The 19,909-nt window shown below is 53.8% G+C and overlaps 1 protein-coding gene across 1 annotated transcript in view; it reads right to left on the reverse strand.

The window, feature by feature from the left end:
- IL5RA (interleukin 5 receptor, alpha) overlaps positions 1-13,876 on the reverse strand; it is a 20,967-nt gene extending 7,091 nt beyond the window's left edge. The window contains exons 1-9 of the mRNA XM_005881917.2: positions 13,804-13,876; positions 12,652-12,797; positions 11,311-11,449; positions 10,615-10,768; positions 10,356-10,543; positions 8,314-8,459; positions 7,282-7,420; positions 3,027-3,120; positions 2,306-2,390 (exon numbers count right to left, since the gene is read on the reverse strand). Coding sequence (XP_005881979.1) covers positions 2,306-2,390; positions 3,027-3,120; positions 7,282-7,420; positions 8,314-8,459; positions 10,356-10,543; positions 10,615-10,768; positions 11,311-11,449; positions 12,652-12,797; positions 13,804-13,876 — 1,164 coding nt within the window. The remainder of the gene's footprint in view (positions 1-2,305; positions 2,391-3,026; positions 3,121-7,281; positions 7,421-8,313; positions 8,460-10,355; positions 10,544-10,614; positions 10,769-11,310; positions 11,450-12,651; positions 12,798-13,803) is intronic.
- Between the last annotated feature and the right edge of the window lie 6,033 nt (positions 13,877-19,909).

Here is a 19,909-nt window from a genome sequence, read left to right on the forward strand (position 1 = left end):
CCCAGACACAGCCCCCGGCCCTCGGCCCCCTTCCCTTCGGGGAAACTCATCTGTGCAGTTAGGAGGTCAGCGCAGAAGCAGCTTCGCAAACGGATTCCTTCCTGGGTAGCATCCCACGGCGCTTGCATTCTATGGTGTGTGCCGTGGCCGCACCCTTTTTTCTTTTCTTTTTTTAAATTTTTTTTTAGCTGCATTATTTTTAATAGCTCCATCGTATTCTGCCCAAGGACACATTTGCTACGTCCCATTTTGGTGATTTTAAGTAACACTGATACCAGTTAGGAAATCTGTGATAAAAAATGACATGGCCCCTGAGAGGCCATATTCAGCCAAACGCTGTCGGCGTCTGCGCCGGGCGCTGCCGGGTACAGATGTGTGTGACCTGCCATAGACGTGGTCTCCGCCTCACGCACCTTCCATCGTCCACGGCCCCTGGTTTTTGGAGGGAACCCTCTGTTCCTACCGCAGAAACGAATGATGGCTGGGAACCGTCTCAAACCAACTGAAAGCTCAGAATAAGATGGTTTAACTTGATTTTGGAGAGAGAAACATTGGCTTGTTGTTCCACTTATTTATGCATTCGTTTTTTTAAGTGAAGGTATCCATATTTTTTATCTTATTTATTTCTTTTATTGATTTCAGAGAGGAAGGGAGAGGGAGAGAGAGATAGAAACATCAATGATGAGAGGGAACCATCGATCGGCTGCCTCCTGCACGCCCCCTACTGGGGATGGAGCCTGCAACCCAGGCATGTGCCCTGACCGGGAATGGAACCTGGGAGGAACGTCCACAGGCCAACGCGCTATCCACTGGGCCAGACCAGCCAGGGCTTTTAGGTATTCATTGACTGCTGCTGTGTGTGCCCTGACTCGGGATCGAACCCACAACCTAGCGTATTGGGCCCATGCTCTACCAACTGAGCACCAGGCCAGCCAGGGCAGAATAAGACTGTTTTATTATAAAGGCCAACTCATCCCTCTTTCACCCCCTCCCCCTGCCCCAAGTGCCTGCCCTTTGATGTTAGTTTCTAACTTGGTCTGAACGAGCAGAAGGGGCTCAGGGAGGCCTGGGGCCAGCCACGCTCAGGGCACAGCCGTACGACAGGCAGAGGTGTCCTCCCCACCAGCCCAGTGCTTCCCAGGCCTTTGCCAAACCCTCGCTGCCAAGGGCCCTGATGGGCCCCCTGCGGTCCTGGCAGCCGAGGCCCCAAAAGTGGTCGGGCAGGTTTTGCCTTTGGAGATAGAGGCTGAGGCGCTGCCAGCTGTGGCCCAGCTGTGCTCAGCTGTCCACTGGCTCCCACGGCCTCTCACAGGCAGAGCCGGGCTGCAGGGTGGACAGCAGGAGGTGGTACTGGCTTTTCCCAATTCTACCTGCGTGCTCGCTCGCTCTCTCTTTCTCTCTCTCAATCTCACTTGCTCTGCAACCCAGGTGCATGTCCTTGGCCAAGAATTGAACCTGCAACCCTTTGGTGCGCGGGCTGGTGCTCCAACTGCTGAGCAACACTGGCCGGGGCTGAACAACTACTTTTCAACAAAGATGTCAAGGTGATTCCCTGGGGAAAGTGAATCATTGACTGCTACTGTGTGTGCCCTGACTCGGGATCGAACCCACAACCTAATGTATTGGGCCCATGCTGTACCAACTGAGCACCAGGCCAGCCAGGGCAGAATAAGACTGTTTTACGATAAAGGCCAACTCATCCCTCTTTCACCCCCTCCCCGCCCCCAAGTGCCTGCCCTTTGATGTTACCGTTTCTAACTCGGTCTGAATGAGCAGAAGGGGCTCCCCCCTCTACCCCCCACCCCCCAATGATGCTGGAACCATCGGCGAGCCATAGCCATTCGAGGTGGCTGAGCTGCGCCCCGAGTGGTAACTGGACCTAGAACACGCCGCTCGGGAGAAAACAGTCGCCTTCCCTCTGTTGTTTACGCCGAGGAACCGGGAAAAGTTCCTCTGAGAAACCAGACCCGTGAGGACACCCCCAGCAGAACCCCAGGTCCTTGGTGTTAGAGCTCAGCGGGCACTGGGCCTTCCACGCCTCTTCCTCCACAGCCGTGAAAGGCGGTGCGTGGGCTGCAGGCCTGGCCACGGCCGTCAGAGGCGGCTGATGGGAAACTCGGATCCCAGTGTGGCCGTGAGGGACGCAGGACTGAGCAGGGGAAGGAACGTTCATAGCAAAGCCATCAGCCCAAGCGGGACGCCTGCAGCCCCAGGGCCCGGGCTCTTGGGAAGACCCGCCTTATGTGTGGGAACCCGGGGGGCCGACCCTGGCAGGGGGGACACAGCGGAAGGACCTTGGACGTACCTCGTAGTTCACCGTGGCAGCGAAGTCTTGAATGTGGCTTTTGGGTCCTGGGACTGGTGGAAACAGCTTGGTCCACACGTGACATCTGAGAAGAGAGCGAAGGGGGGATGAGGCCGTTCAGTGTCACGCTACACACCGACCTCCCGACTGCAGGGCCTGCTGTTCGGTGTCTTCAAATCTGTGCTGGCCAAGACCCCGCAACATCTACGGGCCGTAATGGTCGGGGACCCCGGGGGCTGCAGGCCGCTGGTGGTGTCCGCATCACCCGAGAGACACAGAATGGCGCCCGGCCAGTGGCTGAGCATCGGCCTATGAACCAGGAGATCACGGTTCGATTTCTGGTCAGGGCATCGACGGTGGGCTCCATCCCCAGTGGGAGGCGTGCAGGAGGCAGCCGATCAATGACTCTCTCTCCTCATTGACGTTTCTCTCTCTCCCTCTCCCTTCCTCTCTGACGTCAATAAAAAGATATTTAAAAGGGGGGGGGGGGGGTCAAGGCTGCAGGCCACGCTGTGCCGAGGCCCTGTCTGCGAGTCACCGGCTGGTGTTTCTCAGCCTCTGATTGGCTCCGCTCTCATCTCGGAACGGTGGTCCCGCTGACACGGACGTGCCATACCCTCCCCCATAACCACCCCCCACCCAACAAGAGCCCCAGTGGATTCAGCCGGAGGGTGAACAGACAACCTCAGCCCAGGGTGCACCCAGTGTGGAGGAGACCTACGTCCTGCAGGCGAGGGAGGAGACGAAGGCAAGGCACAGGGCGGCCACCAGCGTGATCGGGTACCATTCCGTCCAGGACTTCTGCGCCTCGTTTCCTGGTGGAAAAGGAAAGGAGGAGACGGAGCTAGAATCAGTGACAGAGAAGAGAGATGGCGGCCGGGCGATCGGGAGGCGGGGCGTGGAGCCGCAGGCGCTGGCTGATGCTGCGCTTGGAGCCCACCTTCAGAGCAGACAGGAGGGCAACAGGAAATGCGGGCAGGGTCACCCCCTTTCACCTCGAAGCATCATTTACTCAGCAGGTATCTGTGGCAAACGTTTACCTACGATGCCACCTGGAGCGCATCTGCTTTAGGGGGGCAATCAGGTTTTATTTATCTATTGTAAATGTTCACCTGAGGGTATTTTTTCCACTGCTTTTTAGAGAGCGTCGAGCGTCGAAGGGAGGGAAAGACGGGGAGGGGAAGGGGAGAGAGAGAAACATCCATGTGAGAGAGAGAGAGAGAGAGAGAGAGAGATACATTCACTGGTTGCCTCCTGCCTGCGCTCTGACCCGGGGCAGGGAGGGATCCTGCAACCAGGCACGTGCCCTTGCCTGGGAATCGAACCCGCGACCCTTCAGTGTGTGGGCTGGTGCTCTGATCACCGAGCCACGCCGGCCAGGGTGGAGTAATAAGGTTTCAGATGAAAAAGCTACAACAATGTAGGCCTACTCAGTAACCGAATCGCATCACCACCAAAATGCTTTACAAAGTTGGAAATTGAACTTATAGAGGCAGTAACACGGAGTGATACTCGTAGTGAGCAAGAATGGTGTCCGCTATGAACCAGGTGGCCAGGGCTCCATTCCCGGGCAGGGCACATGCCTGCATTGCAGGCTAGATCCCTAGTGTGAGGCGTGCAGGAGGCAGCAGATCACTGATTCTCTCTCATCCTTGATGTGTCTATCCCCCCCTCTCCCTTCCTCTCTGATATCAATAAAATATATATTTATAAGACTGTGAGTGAGATACAGTCTTATTCTCGGAGACCCGTTCCCTTCCCCCACGTCCCAGCCAGGAAGCGGAGCGAGTGGCGATGGTCACTAAGTTCTACCTGGCTCTCCTTAAATTCGCTGCTGGTCTGTTTGGAAGAATCTAAACAGATTCTTCTATGAGCTTTGAGGACAACCTGGGGGGGGGAGGGGGACGGGGAATTTTTAAGGCACTAGAAATGCATCCCAGAAAAATCTGAGGTCATTAACTCCATGAACTTCAGACGCACACACACAGAATCTAGAACGTTCTACCGTCTGCAGCTGGGTCAGACAGACAGGTCAAGCCCGGGTCCTGCAGAAGGAAGGAGCCGCCATGTAACCACTATCAGGGTCCCACACGCGGCCCACTCCGTCCCACGTGGCGCAACGCCCGAGGCCTGGCGTGCCCGGGCCTGATAAAGCACCGGTTCCGTCTGACCGACTGGCGACACAAACCCTTCTGTTAAACCACCCTCCAGCTGTTGGCGCAGCTCTCGCTTTGATAAGCGAAGATTCTCGCTGCATTAGCAAAAGTATGGAGACAACTGATTTTATTTCTCCGTCGAATAAAGGGCTTGGTGCCGGCGAGGTGCCACGGAGGGCATAGTGGGCAGTTGGCTGCTGCAGGTCCCGGTGCCGAGCACAGAGCCCACCCAGAGAACAGACCACGGTCGGCTTCACCTCCAAGGACACACACCTGGCGGGTAAACTGAGGGCCAGAGCTTCCTGTACTCACGCCACACAGAAAGGACTGGGTTATCTGCTGCTCAGCTATTCATTCATGCAAAATAGTGACTAAAAATCCCATTTCCTCTCAGACAATAGCTCGAGGCAGACCTTCCCCCCACAGGGTGTCTCTCCGCTGGCGATGGCTGGCACTTCAAGGCCGTAGTAAAAGTTGGGCCGCCCCTGAGAAGGATGAATTTGAATTCTGGAGTCTCTGGACTCAGAGAATTTCTTAAGAACAAGTGTTTCCCTAGAAGGTGAATTTTCTGACTCAAGGAGAAACTCAAAGAGGTTTCTTTTCAGGAAACTGGTGGGCAGGCTGTGCGGCCTGCAGAGGTGAGCTTGGAAAGAGGAAGTCTCCTCGCGGTGCGGCCCCCAGGGTCCCCCAGGCTCCCTTACTTTTCAGACATGGCCCAGCCTTGGTTTCTGGGGACTTGGGCCTCCATCGTTTCTGACATCTGGCCATTCAACCTCGAGAATGAGCCAACTCGTGAGAATTCTATGTTTTCTAACCCAGAGAAGAGGGTGGGCAGCATGGGGTGTGCAGTGAGATTAGACGGGGCAACCGAGGGGGAGAAGACGGAAGCCTGGTCCCAGCTCTGCCTCTGGGGCCCTCCCTCTGGGCACAGCCTCGCCTGCTCTGGGACGCTGTGGTCTTAGAGTTCAGAGGGATAGCTCTCCGGCCGTTTTGACACAATGTGCTTAATTATAATCACGGTCATACAGCTGAGTACTTGATGGGTACTGACTCCTTCAGCCCTTATGCCCACTTCGCCCCACGGTGCAAAGCAGGCCCTGGACGCTGGATTCCTGGCTCAAGGTCACCTCCTAGCAAGGGGCAGGCCAGGCTTACACCTCGGGGCCCTGCTGGCTCACTTCTCCACGCTGACCGCAGCCTTTAGCTACTTCAGTAGGTCCCTAGCCCTGAGCAGGGGTGGGGAACGGCCGGTCCGAGGGCCCGTGAAATCATTTGGTCCGGCCCTGCCACGGCATTAGGAGTGAGTTAATGCAATGTTTGACCAAATCTAGCAGGCTAATTTTTTTTCAAAGACTACTGTCTAGAATACATTTTATTTATTAACTTTTGTTAATCCTCACCCGAGGATATTTTTCCATTGATTTTTAGAGATAGTGGAGGGGGGAGAGAGAGAGAAACATCAATGTGAGAGAGACACACTGATCGGCTGCCTCCAGCACGGTCGGTGATGGAGCTTGCAACCGGATACAAGCCTTTGACCGGGATCGAACCTGTGACCCTTCAGTCCGTAGGCCGATGTTCTATCCATGGAGCCAACCTGCCAGGGCAGAATGTTTAAGTGGATAATTTCGCCCATGAATGATGTTATAATTATCCACGTGGGCCTTGGCAGGAAAAAAAAGGCTCCCACCCCTGCCTTACAGGGAAGAAAGTCCTGGGGGGCTGGGCCCCGGAGGGCCTGCAGCCCTGGGTGCTGTGCATGGGGTGGGGGGAGGCTGCAGGGGAGAAGCAGGGGCAGAGGGGGGCTCTCCCAGCAGCACCCCGGCCAGTCCCCCCTGGGCGGGTGAGGGGCGGGACCATCCCTGCGTCCTGAAGCGCATGTGCAGGCCTCCCACCCTCTGCCCCCGGCACTGACCGCTGAGCCACCTGCACACCCTGCTGACAGGTGTGCTGCCCAGGGCCACGCGCTGCGCCCCTCGACCCTGAATCCCCTGAAATGCATTTCAACTGGCACCTGTGAGGCGTCGCATAGATCCTGGCCTCCGAGGGCCTGGCTAGGCCCTGTGTGAGGGGCACAGCCTGGGATTGGGGGTGACCTGGTCCCCGAGGAGCAGGACTCGAGTGCCTGAGCCTGACCCGGGACGCGGGGCGGGAGTAAGCGCAAGTGGATACAGGTGGGCGCCCACGGGAAGGGCGGGGCCGCCGGAAGTCCCCTCCCCACCCCAAGGCTTCCCGCGGGGCATCTGCATTTCGCTGGGGCGAGAGGGGAAGACCTCAGAGAGGGCAGGGCTCCCCAGGGTCGGGAAGGGGGTGTCACCCGGGGGCAGCGAGGACAACGGGGACAGCAGAATGCAGAAGTTGAGCAAGTTTAGAAAAGAGAGACGTAGAAAGCGGGAAGTGAGCTGGCCCGATAAGACCTGGGAGCCAGTTGAGGAAGGGCAGGTGATGCGAGGGCTGATAAAGTGAAACTGCTAATTCTGTTTTTTAAAAGATACATGTGCGCCTGCCCTGGCCTGTGTGGCTCAGCAGTTAGAGCGTGGGCCGGGATTCTCTGCCTTAACCAGGAATAAGCTTGCTGGCTTGGAAGGAAATGCAAGGGCCCTGGCCCGTGTGGCTCAGTGGGTTGGGCGCCATCCTGGGCACCAAGAGGTCTCTGGTTTGATTCCTGGTCAGCGCACGTGCCCGGCTTCTGGGCTTGATCCCCAGCAGGAGGCAGCTGATAGATGTTTCTCTCTCTCTCTCCCCCTCCCTTTCTCTCTAAAATCAAAACATTTTTTAAACAGAAATAGTAAAATAAATAGTCCAATGCACAATACTCACCCACGGAAATCGCTGGACTCCACTCGCCCCAGAGCCCCCCCTCTCTGCACACGGAGCTCACGGCGGCCCGCACTTTGATGCAATACTTAGAAATGTCATGAACTGTTGTGGTGAACTCATTGGTCGTCATTTTTTCTGTCTAAACGGGAAAAAAAGTTGGATTCTAGTAAAGCTGTAGACACGGAGCTCAGTAATGCCAGCGCTCAGAGCGAGGGGTCATCTATACGTAACGGGACTCGCTGCCCAGTGAGCCACTGGACGTCAACAACACCTATTGGCGAGTTTGTTTCTGGCTGCTCGGGGCAGTCACCCTGCAGGGGGAAGCGCTCTTGTAGCCCAAGTAAATAAAACGGGCGAGTGTCAGATAGAGATGGCCCCCCTGGGTCCCGATGGTGTCCCCAGGTTGAGGGACCCGAGTGGCTGACAGCACCAGGCCCCCCCCCCTCGCCATGTCCCTCCTCCCTCTGTGTCCCTCGCTTTCCGTCCTCTGTCGCATCAGCAAAGGACAGGCCCGGGCCCCTCCGGCCGGCTGCCCGCTTCTGCCGGGCCTGCGAACTAAGAGTGCATTCTGTACCTTTAAATGAATGAAAACGAGCTAAAGAGTGACAGTCCCTGCCACAGGCAACGCACATGAACCTGGACTCCGGGGCCAGGAGGAGAGGGTCAGACACACGCTGCGCCCGCTGGCGTCTGGGCCGCCAATGGCGGCGTTTGTCCCACACAAGACGCGGGGGACGGCGGCCGAAACCGTGGGACTTGCAAAGCCGACAATAACTGGTCCTTTGCCAAAAAGTTTGCTGATCCCTGATGTGCAACTGGGGGTGCGGTGGTGGGGGCGGGGGTGTCAGGGAAGCAGGAAGAGGGGAGACTTCGGGGCAGGTTGAACCCTAGCTCTCCCTCCAGGGACCCGCAGGGCAGCTTTCGAGCCCCTGAGCCTCAGTTCCGCCTCTAACAGGAGTGATCACCTGACTCCTGGAGCACTGGGTCCCTGGAGTGACCTTTGCACACCTGCGGGAAGAGTCGCGGCCTTACCTGGAAGTACTGCTTCCTTGTGTTGTGGAGTCTCACTTCGTACTCAAAGCAATGGCCCGGGAAGGCGGACACGGGCTTCTCCCAGCGGACGTGCAGACGGCTCCCCTGGACCTCGGCCGTGACGTTCCCTGGAGGGTTGACGCGATCTGGTCAGAGACGGAGAGGTCCGTGAGCGGGGCTGACGCGTCCAGCACTGACCCCCGGCTGGTGGCTGAGGGCGAGGCCCCCGTGGAAACCCCGCCCCCGGAGAGGGGTCAAGGGCTCCTCCTCCGAGCGGCCGTGACTGGTAGTCTCGTCCCTCTTCCTCTCAAGGCAAGACCACCACCCCCCCTTTTCTAAAAAGTTTTGTTATTCTTTAAAAAAAAATAATTGTATTGATTTCAGAGAGGAAGGGAGAGGGAATGAGAGACAGAAACATCAAGGAGGAGAGAGAATCACTGATCGGCTGCCTCCTGCACGCACCGCACTGGGGATGGAGTCCACAGCCTGGGCATGTGCCCCGACCGGGAATCGAACCTCCACCTCCTGGTTCATAGGTTGATGCTCAACCACTGGGTCACTCCGGCCGCCCTCCCCCTCCCCCGCTTCTACTTCTCGAGTTGGAGGGTAAACTGATCCCGAAGAGAAATCGCCCCGAGCGCCCCCGAGCCCCGCCCCCACCACGCAGGTGTGCGCCCCGATGGCACTGCCCCTCTCGGGGGCAGCTTTCGTTCCGAGCTGTTGGTGGGTCCTGTTTGGGTTGGTTGGGGGGATGGGCAGAGGGGAAAGGGTTGGTCGTCTCTGGCATGAAAAGAACGGATTGGGCTCATCGCGCCTGGACTTACCAGCCCCGCGTCCTCCCTCCCAGGCCTCACTGCGTCCCCGGCATGTGATGTCGGTGGAAATTATCTCGGAGGGAACGTTCTTGTCAGAGGTCATGCGCCTAAGATCTCACAGTGAATGAGTCACAGGGACACGCTGCGAGTGCCATTCCCTAACCAGAAAGTTTTTAACCAAAAACGTCTTCATTTTGGTAACCTGAGGAACTGGACGTGGAGCTGGAACTCAGGTCCACGAATGAGCCCTGTGGTGGCCTGTCGGGCTGTGTCCATCTCCATGTCCGTTTCTTCGTGTCCCCCGGCCTCCTCAGCGTTTTGTTATGTTGTTGTGACATTGCTAAGTCGCTAGGAAGATACTAGTGAGGAGAATCGCATTGCTCTTAGGAAATGCGGGACCCTTTAAACAGAGCATCTTCCATTCGATATGGACACAGATATGCCACAGCCTGGCCGTGTCCTTTAAACAGTGGCATTTTGCGTGTTTATTGGATGCCCACACAAGGCACTGTCCTGAGATGTTATCATCATGGACACACGCGATCTCACAGAACCTCGTACGGAGTGTTCATCTCCCCATTTCTCAGGTCAGACTGAGGCCCCAGGAGTGGCCGGCTTGTCTACAGACACTCAGCTGGTGGGTGGAGCCAGGACCCACGCCCACCCCCACCCCCACGCATGACCCGCCCCCGAGACCGGTGCCCATCACCACCTTGCTGTGTAGGGCCGGACTATAGTTTAAAAAAAAAAACTATGAACAAATTCCTATGCACACTGCACATATCTTATTTTGAAGTAAAAAAACAAAACGGGAACAAATACAATAGTTGTATTTGCATGTGGCCCGCGGGCCGTAGTTTGAGGACCCCTGGGTTAGAGCATCGGCCCGCAGACCGAAGGGTCTTGGGTTCGATTCCTGGTCAAGGTCATGCACCTGGGTGGCAGGTTCAGTCCCCAGCCTGGTTGGGTGTGTGCAGGAGGGTTAGGCTTAGGGTTAGGAGGCAACCAATCATTGTGTCTCTCTCACATTGATGTTTCTCTCTCTCTCTCTCTCTCTCTCTCGCTCTCTCTTTGTCACTTAACCCCTCCCTTCCACTCTCTCTAAAATTCAATGGGGAAAATATTCCTGGGTGGAGATTAACAACAACAAAAAAGAAGAAGAAAAGGAGTCAAACTCAGGGATGCTGACAACCCTCCCGGGCTGCGCCTCGGTCTGTGCCGTCTCACCGATCGCCTGAAGAGCAAACAGCCCGTCGTACGGCTGGATGGCCGCGCGGGCGCTGGAGCCGCTGACCTGCACGGCGAGACAGTCCCGCCCTTTGGCGTCGATGCCCGTCCGCGGGAACCAGCAGGCCACGTTCCTCTGCCGCGGGTCCTGGCTGTACCGGCGGCACTCCTCCGTCCGCGCGCCGTACCTGCACGGCGACACGCGTGAGTGTGCGAGGCGGGGGCAGCAGCCACGCGCCCAGGGACAGCGGCCGCCCACCTGTAGCGGAGGAAGTACTGCGTGTCCTCGGGGGCCTGGGCGCCCCCCAGCCAGGCGCAGCGCAGAGAAACGTGGTAGGGCCGGGCGCGCGTCCCGTTGCTCGCCACGGTGCTGGTGGAGCAGGTCAGGTTCACCGCGGCGGTCCCAGGAGACCCTGGACGGCGGCGAATGGAAAGAACGAGACGTTGTGGCGATAGCTCCCACGTCCTGTACTTCCCCGGAAACCACAGGGGTGGGGGACAGCTCCTCCGTCTTCAAAAAGGGATTGTCACCCTGGCCAGTCGCTCAGTGGTTAGAACCCGCAGACCAAAGGGTGGCAGGTTCGATTCCCGGTCAAGGGCACGTGCTTGGGCTGCAGGTTCCATCCCTGGCACCGGTTGGGGCACATGCGGGAGGCACCCCATCGCTGTATCTGTCTCACACGTGTTTCTCTCCCTCTCTCCTCCTCCCTCCCTCCCACGACCACTGGGAGAAATAGAGGTGAGGCCGAAAAGGAAAAGGGATTGTCGCCACGTATTATGGAACCTACTGTGTGCAATGGGCTGGCTTGCTGGGGTCAGCCTTGGTGAGGGTGTGACTGGTGGGAAGAGGGCTGGGGGGCTCGTGTGACCCGGGACATGTGAGCTGTTCGTCTGGCTGCCCCCCCCCCCCCCACCTACAAAGGCCACGCGTGAACCTGGGCTTCGGGGGCCTCACCTGGGGGGGCCGGGAGCTCAGCGGACACCCAGCCGCTCGCCGGGAGGGAGGGGTCTTCCCAGGGGACCGTCCGCACGCTGGCCGAGAAGCCGTGGTGAAGCGGGGCCGCCCGTTTGCTCTCCGTGTTCTTGGTTTCATACTAGAAATAAAACCCAGGGGTCCTGGTACGTAAAAGGGAAATAGCCTGACGTGAACTATTTTAATCAAATACGCATTTTCTTCCGATTCTTAAATGGCACATAAAATGCAATATGTTTGCTAAAAAGCCCACAGCCCAGAGTCTATCCTCACCCCTGAACTCAGTACGTTGTATACAGTAAATATGGACAGCTTTTTACCCAGCAGCCATCCCTCCATAAAGCAATTATTACAAAATGAATAAGTTACCCAATTCTAGTAATTATTCCTGGCTTTAGAAAACCCATATAATGAAAACATCATAATCATTTTCTCAAAGATACACGAACTCATCTACATATATAAAAGCCTAAGTGACCGTTACAACCTGTCGACTTGTCTCTATGACAACGCACTGACCACCAGGGGACAGATGCTCAATGCAGGAGCTGCACCCAGGTGGTCAGTGCGCTCCCACAGCCAACCTCCCGCGGTCCCTTCCCCCAGCCGGCTGGTCTCGATTGGCCCTGATTGCTGGCCAGGCCGAGGGACCCCACCCGTGCATGAATTCGTGCACCGAGGCTCTCGTTCTTCTTATAAAAACCAACAAAAGCTGACACACCGGCCCCGCTCCCTCTGACCACCGACTCTCCCTCAGTGTCCTCCCGGAGGCCCCTTCTTCACATAGAAGTCTCTAGAATGCATACTGACTGAGTGGGAGCGCTCGGCAATGTTGCACCCTCCGTGTACCTTTATTGGGCGCCTGCTAGGTTCCAGGCGCTCTAACATGACCCGCAGGGAACCTGGCTGGGGCCTGAGATGTTAAGTGTCTGGTCTAAGGTTGCAAAAGTAGGAACCGGGATTTGAACTTGGCCTTTGGTGCGGTCATCCGCCCTCCCCTACCCCGTTTTACTCAGCCAGCCTCTTCCGCTTCGTGGGCTATTTTAGAGAAAAACATAAAACCGACATCCACTCCACGGTGCCTCAGACGCTACTAAAGGTTCTTTTGTAAGAGAAAGAATCGCCCCAACGTTCAGACGTCCTGGGCTGCCCCATGGCCTGCGCTGGCCCGGCTGGCTCCCCGACATTTCCCACGGAGCCGCTGCTCTAGGGGAGCGAGCGCAGAGCCCGCGGCCCTGTTGTCGGGGACGTTCCCTGGGATAAGGGAAGGGCCGTGGAGGTTAACCTGACTCTAAAGGGGAGGGCCGTCGGGTGCGCACTCACTTCCTCGTCCTCCGGCGCGTGGATCTTCACGCGGTAGCCGAGCTTGATCGACCCCGGCTCTTGATCAGGATTCGGGTCCCAGCGTAAGAGCACTTGCGCCAAACCCGCGGCGTGAATGGTGAAATTGACGGGCGGGAGGAGTGAGACTGGTCAGAAGGAGGAGGGCAGGGTCAGTGTCCACGGCCGCGCTTCCTAGAGCTGTGAACTACTTTCTGTGCAGGACGGCGTTTGACGGGCTCTTAGAGGGCACAGAACTGACCTGATTCTGGAGGAAGTGCCTTCAAAGCTGCTTTTAACTCATTATCCTTTTGTTTTACTTTGCCCAGATATTCACCTATCACATCTACAGATCTTTCGTGAATTATGAATATTTTACTGTATCTTTATTTATTAGAAACATAATTTCAGCCCGGCCGGTGGGGCTCAATGGTTGCGCATTGATCTATGAACCAGGAGGTCACAGTCCAATGCGGTCAGGGCACATGCCCGGGTTGTGGGCTGGATCCCCATAGGGGGCGTGCAGGAGGCGGCCGATCCATGATTCTCTCTCACCCTTGATGTTTCTATCTCTCTCTCCCTCACCCTTCCTCTCTGAAATCAATAAAAGAAAAGAAATTATTTTTAAAAATAATAAAACCTTCCTTGCCTCTGGTGCAGGAGCCATATTTCAGGTGCTCAGTAGTCACCAATGGCCAGTGGCTACTGCAGTGGACGGCGCAGATGTAAGTCGCTGACACTACCACAGGGAGTTATTCCCTCAGGCCCACCAGGTGGGGCCACGGGACTGTGACTTCACACCAACCCATGGTCCACACATTCCCAGCAAACACCGCGGGAGGCAGTTATTCTTTGCTTGTGGGGCTCCTAACTGGTGCTTTGCAGGGAAGAGCCTTTCTTCCCTGGCTGTATTTTGTGGGGCCCGAACCCCCACACTGGCAAAAGAACTTCCCACTGCAGCCTCAAATTTGCTTTCTCAAGATCCAGCATGTTTCAAGAGTTTGCATTCTGAGGACGAATACTCTACCACTTTTTTTTTTTAATCCACGTATAATTTCCGCGTTAAGGGATCCTTCCGCAGAAAACCACGCTAGCACTTCTGCAATGTGCTCCGTTTCTTAAGAGACATGACTGACTTTAATAGGTGGCACTTACAGTTTTTATCAGGACGTACGTCGGCTCCCAGTGCGACGGCGGCCCCCAAGAGAATCAGGAATGTGGGCGCCATGGCGATCAGATCTACAGAAAACAGAAGAAGAGTCACGCGGCCATGTTTAAGACAAGCCGACAGACCCTTTCTAACGCAGTCATCTGGCCTTTTAACAAACACTTGTGAGCGCTGTCAGGTGCTAGAAGCACAAACATGCACGGATCTTCCTAAGGGTCACTGTCGTCCAACCTAATAACTGCTCCCGCGGAGGTGTGTCTGGGCACAGCAGGTGTAGAGACTTCCCAGTTGATTCCTAAAGGCACACAGAGCGGGGACAGGTGTTGGGGGGGGGGGACGACACAGGGAGGGCAGAGAGAGCACAGCAACCAGGAGAGGACGGTGGTCGGCCAGAGGGGACCAGGGCCGGCCTTTGATCAGAGAGGCTCCAGGCACGGGATCGGATGGGGAAGAAACACCGTCCCCAGTCTCCTGAGCGAGAACTGAAGATGAGCACCGTGCCCGGAAGCTTCAATCTAACACGGCAGTGATGTGGGGAGAGCAGTTCCTGTCCATCCGGGGCCTAGCAGACACTCATGGTGCCTCGAGCTCCGGGGAGGCCGAGTGAACCGGAGGGGGAGTGACCATAAGAGGAATTGAAAACTAGGTATCACCCCCGGCTGCGAGGCTCAGTGGTTGAGCGGTGACCTATGAACCAGGAGGTCACATGCCGGGGTTGCAGGCTCCATCCCCAGTGGGGGGCGTGCAGGAGGCAGTCGATCACTGATTCTCTCTCATCATTGATGTTTCTCTCTCTCTCACTCTCCCTTCCTCTCTGAAATCAGTAAAATTATATTTTAAAAAAATAAAAAGAAAGAAAACAGGTATCGGCCTGTAGAAAACACACACGGATTTCTGCTGCTTGCAACAGTTTCACAACGGAGATGCCTTTGGCGGAGAGGTTTGAAGAGCGGGCGTGGCAGCGGGCGGTGTGGGTGAGTCTGTGTCTGGCTTGACGCGTCCGGGAGGAGGGCTCGGGGCCTTTGGGGATTGCAGATGAGACATCTGAGTGTTCCCGGGGCAAGTTTTGGAAGCATTTTCCTTATGAACTTAACCTTAAAGGACAGACCACACGCGTGGCTTCCACCCTGTGTGTGCTGCCCGGCTTTTACCGACCAGCCCTCCCTGGGGTCCCTCCTGCCGGCCCACCCCCCCACCCCCCCACGGTGCAGGGCGCGGGCATCGTCCTATTTACGTCAGTCATTCCTCAAAGACCAAACAGCGGGCGCATAACGGCACTCAGACCCGATCTCGGACCATCCCCCAGCAAAGCCCGTGTCCTGTCCTCATGGATCTAAGTGGGTTGGTATTTCCCAAATGTAATTCTGGTAGAACCACAAAGGTAGACGTTGGCTCCACGGGTACGTCCAGGAAATACCAACAAAACAGCCCGCTCTTTCCTCATTATTACATCTTCACTTACTACGTAACTAACTTAAGGTGCCACTATCTCTCCTTCCTAACGAAACTGCTGAAATGTCACAACGGAGAGGACAGAAACAGCATGTACGTTACTCAGTTCCTTTTAGAAAGAAACGTAAGGGCGGCTAATCAGAATGATGCCCCTTTTGCTCAAAAATGATTTTGTGTCGTCTTTCTCTCCGGTGACCCCGTGCCAGGTAGGGCAAGCATTTTCACAGCGACAAGGACAATGACAATGGAAGCAGGCATTTTAACACCTTACAAAGTTTCAACCTGTGAGGTTTTCATAAGGGGAAGCATTAGCATTGACTGAGCCTGAGAAGCACAGATAAAAGGCCCCCGGCCAACAGCAAAGACAGCTTCCTCTTCGGGTTAAGAAGCTGCAGGCTCTAAATGCTCTAAATGTCGGCATGTTCTGGAGTGATGTTGCCTGTGCTGTCTTCCTACTGATTTTCATTAGCGGGAGGCATTCCAGGTCAGAGGGAAAAAAAAATGCAGGCCTGGTACTCCCTCGTGACTTCCACTGACTGGCAAGGCAAGTGGCTTGTTACAACCACCCTCATAAAAACAATAAATGGCTCTTTATCCTTCGCAATTAAATTGTTGAAATGAGTAGTGAAACCCTTGACCGTCTCCGCAGGGAGACAATCGGATATTTTACATAACCAAGCGCTCTGTCCTAGAATGTGTCATGCATTCGGGTTTTACAGCTGCTGAAAATAGAATTCTTTTCCAAATGTCACCATTCAAACATTTTTGACGATGAGCCTGTTTTGCCATAAAACAGCCATATACTTTTTTTTTTCACCTATCAGTGCGATATTTTGTTTGTTTGTTTTTTAAATACATATTTTTATTGATTCCAGAGAGAGCAAGGGAGAAGGAGAGAGAGACAGAAACATCAGTGATGAGAGAGAATCATGGATTGGCTGCCTTCTGCACATCCCACACTGGGGATCAAACCTGCAACCCAGGCATGCGCCCTGACCGGGAATCAAACCCTGACCTCCTGGCTCAGAGGCTGACGCTCAACCGCTGGGCCACGCCGACTGGCTTATTGTGATATTTTTTATCAGAAAAGATGATGCCTTTGAAAGGAAATTAGTTGTTCTATTGACAACACAAGACACTCAAATCGGAGTCTAAATATCACCAAGAATGACTGTGTTTGGTGAGATGGATAGATGCCACAGTTGGCCGCCTATCTTCTGTAATTCTGCCCCCTCTCTGCTCTGTTCCCTGAAAGACCCCAGCATTGGCCCAGGGCCCCCAAAACTTTTGGTCCCAGACATCGCAATCACCCCGGCTGGGAAGACAACCCAAATCGCTTTGTTCTTGGGGCCACCTCTTTCACCCACACACCCTGTTGAATAGAGGTCATTGTGCAAGAACAGCTACTTTACTGGCTTAAAATTCCATCAGAACGACAATAGGTTCAACCCATTCTCCCTCTCATGGCTGCCCACTGAGACCCCGCAGGAAAGCATGATGCTGTGAACATGAGACTCAAATCACGCAGAAGGAAGCAGACACAGGTGGTTCCCGACACGGCAGACGGGCAGGTTCAGTTCCTTCCACGGTGACATTTCACCTAGTGAGTCAACAATTCCTCGAGTGCCCTCGGAGCACCTGGCTCCGCAGGCCTTAGACGTGTCTTTTGAAATTTGGGAGAACATAGGAGCGGGCCTCTTGCCCTGTAGATGTTTCTAGAAAATTGGGTAAAATCTTGACAGTCGGCGATGGGGTTCCCCAGTGTTCCTGAGAACTGGTCAGATTCTACTGAAGTTCAGACTCATAAATACTGCGCCGTCTTTTTCACCTTTTCGGCTTATTCTGCGGCCCGGGGTATTTGTTTTGGAACCAGAGTTGCATAGGCAGCCCTGTTTTTGGAGGCTTTTTGAGTCAGCGGGGTGACCCCGAGCCCCAGATGCGACCTCAGCGCGCAGGAGTTGAAGAGCAGCTCGGAGGATTCACGCTCCGCCAAGCCCTTGTGAGTGAGCGTTTACTGTAACTTCCTCATTTTGTCCTCACAATGGAATCAGCAATAAAACCTACCTCTTGGGGGCGGGGGAGGGGGGGAACTAGAAGAATAAAGAAGCCAAGGTGTACCCAGAAATCGATGGCATTTTTATACACTAAGAATGAACTCTCAGAAAGAGAAACTAAAAAAAAAAATCCCATTTACCATTGCAACGACAAAATTAAGATACCTAGGAATAAACTTAACCAAGGAGGTAAAAGATCTGTACTCAGAAAACTACAGGACGTTGAAAAAAGAGACAGAGGAAGATATAAGCAAGTGGAAGAATATACCATGTTCATGGACTGGTAGTATCAACATTATTAAAATGTCCATACTATGCAAAGCAATCTATAGATTCAATGCAATCCGTATTTCACAGACCTAGAATAAACACTTCAAAAATTTATATGGAACCTAAAAAGACCCTGAATAGACACAGCAATCTTGAGAAAGATGAATAAAGTTGGAGGGATCACAATACCAGATATCACATTATATTACAAAGCCACTGTCCTCAAAACAGCCTGGTACTGGCACAAGAACAGGCATATAGATGAGTAAAGCAGGTATACAGACCAGAGAACCTAGAAATTGACCCAAGCCATTATGCTCAATTAATATTTGACAAAGGAGGCAAGAGCATACAATGGAATAAAGACAGTCCCTTCAATAAATGGTGTTGGGAAAATTGGACAGGTATGTGCAAAAAAAATGAAACCAGACCACCACTTATACCATACACAAGAATAAACTCAAAATGGCTAAAAGACCTAAATGTAAGTTGTGAAACCATAAAAATCTTAGAAGAAACCATAGGCAGCAAAATCTCAGACGTGTCTCATAGCAATGTTACCGATACATCTCCTGGGGCAAAGGAAACGAAGGGAAAATAAACAGATGGGGCTACATCCAAATAAGAAGTTTCTGCACAGCCAAAGGCACCATCAACAAAATGAAAAGAGAGTCTACGGCACGGGAAAACATGTTTGCCAATGATACATCCAAAAAGGAGTTAATTTCCAAATAATATAGGGAACTCGTACAACTTAACAAAAGGAAGACAAACAATCCAATTTAAAAAATGGACACTTCTCCAAAGTGGACATACAGAAGGCCGAGAGACATATGAAAAAAATGCTCAAAGGCACTAATCATCTGAGAGATGCAAATTAAAAAGACAATGAGGTACCATCTCACACCTGTCAGAATGGCTGCCATCAACAAATCAACAAATAACAAGTGCTGGAGAGGATGCGGAGAAAAAGGAACCCTTGTGCACTGCTGGTGGGAATGCAGACTGGTGCAGCCACTGTGGAAGACAGTATGGAGTTTCCTCAAAAAATTAAAAATGGAACTCCCATTTGACCCAGTGATCCCACTTCTAGGAATATATCCTAAGAAATCAAGAACACCAATCAGAAAGGATATGTGCACCCCTATGTTCATAGCAGCAAAATTTACCATAGCCAAGATTTGGAAACAGTATAAGTGCCCATCAGCAGATGAGTGGATTAAAAAACTGTGGCACATCTAGCCCTGGCCGGTTTGGCTCAGTGGATAGAGCGTCGGCCTGCGGACTGAGGGGTCCTGGGCTCGATTCCAGTCAAAGGCATGTCCCTTGGTTGTAGGCACATCCCCAGTGGTGGGTGTGCAGGAGGCAGCTGATCGATGTTTCTCTCTCATCAATGTTTCTAATTCTCTATCCCTCTCCCTTCCTCTCTGTAAAAAATCAATAAAATATATTTTTTGAAAAAAAGCTGTGGCACATCTACACAATGGAATACTACGAAGCTGTAAATAAAGGAAGAACTCTTACCCTTTGCAACAGCATGGATGGACCTGGAGAGCATTATGCTAAGTGAAGTCAGCCAGTCCTACAAAGACAAGTATCCCATGATCGCGCTCACATGTGGAATCTAATGAGTAAAATAAACTGATGAACAAAGTAGATCCAGAGGCGTAGAAGCATGAAACAGACGGAGGAATATCAGAGGGAAGGCAATTTGTAACCCACCAGAGGGTGGGTGAGTGGGTGAGAAGAGATCAACCAAAGAACATGTATGCATATATGCCTATCCCATAACACAGACAATAGGGTGGGGAAGGCCTGGGGCAGAGGACGGGGTCAGGGGCAGGCTAGAAGAGGTCAATGGGGGGGAAAGGGCGACATATGTAATACTTTCAACAATAAAGTTGTGTGTGTGTTTTTAAAAAAAAGAAACCAATGTGTAAAATGTCCGCATTTCACTAGGCATATTGCTTCACCCCCAAATGAAAAACTTTGCACACTCCAAAAATATGAATGAGTAATAAGGACCATGTATAATGCATGCAACTTTTTTTTTTTTTTACTATCACTAGACTTCTGATTGATTTTCTGAAATAGCCCTAAAATACAACTCCTGGATTCAGGTTGCTGCCACAGGCACGCACCCTCCTCCGCCTGTGCATGTGGGAAGGGAGCGAGCCTCCCAGTGGCTAAATATCCTTGGGCCCATCGCCACCCGCAGCCACGCTCCCATCCTGGACTCACCGGTGTCCGGGGACCGCAGAGGAGCTCAGTAGCAGAGGGCCAGCCCGGCGCCCTACATGCCCGGGTCCGAGGGGTG

Source organism: Myotis brandtii, unplaced genomic scaffold (genome assembly GCF_000412655.1).
Source record: "Myotis brandtii unplaced genomic scaffold, ASM41265v1 scaffold693, whole genome shotgun sequence".
NCBI classification, from domain to species: Eukaryota; Metazoa; Chordata; class Mammalia; order Chiroptera; family Vespertilionidae; genus Myotis; species Myotis brandtii.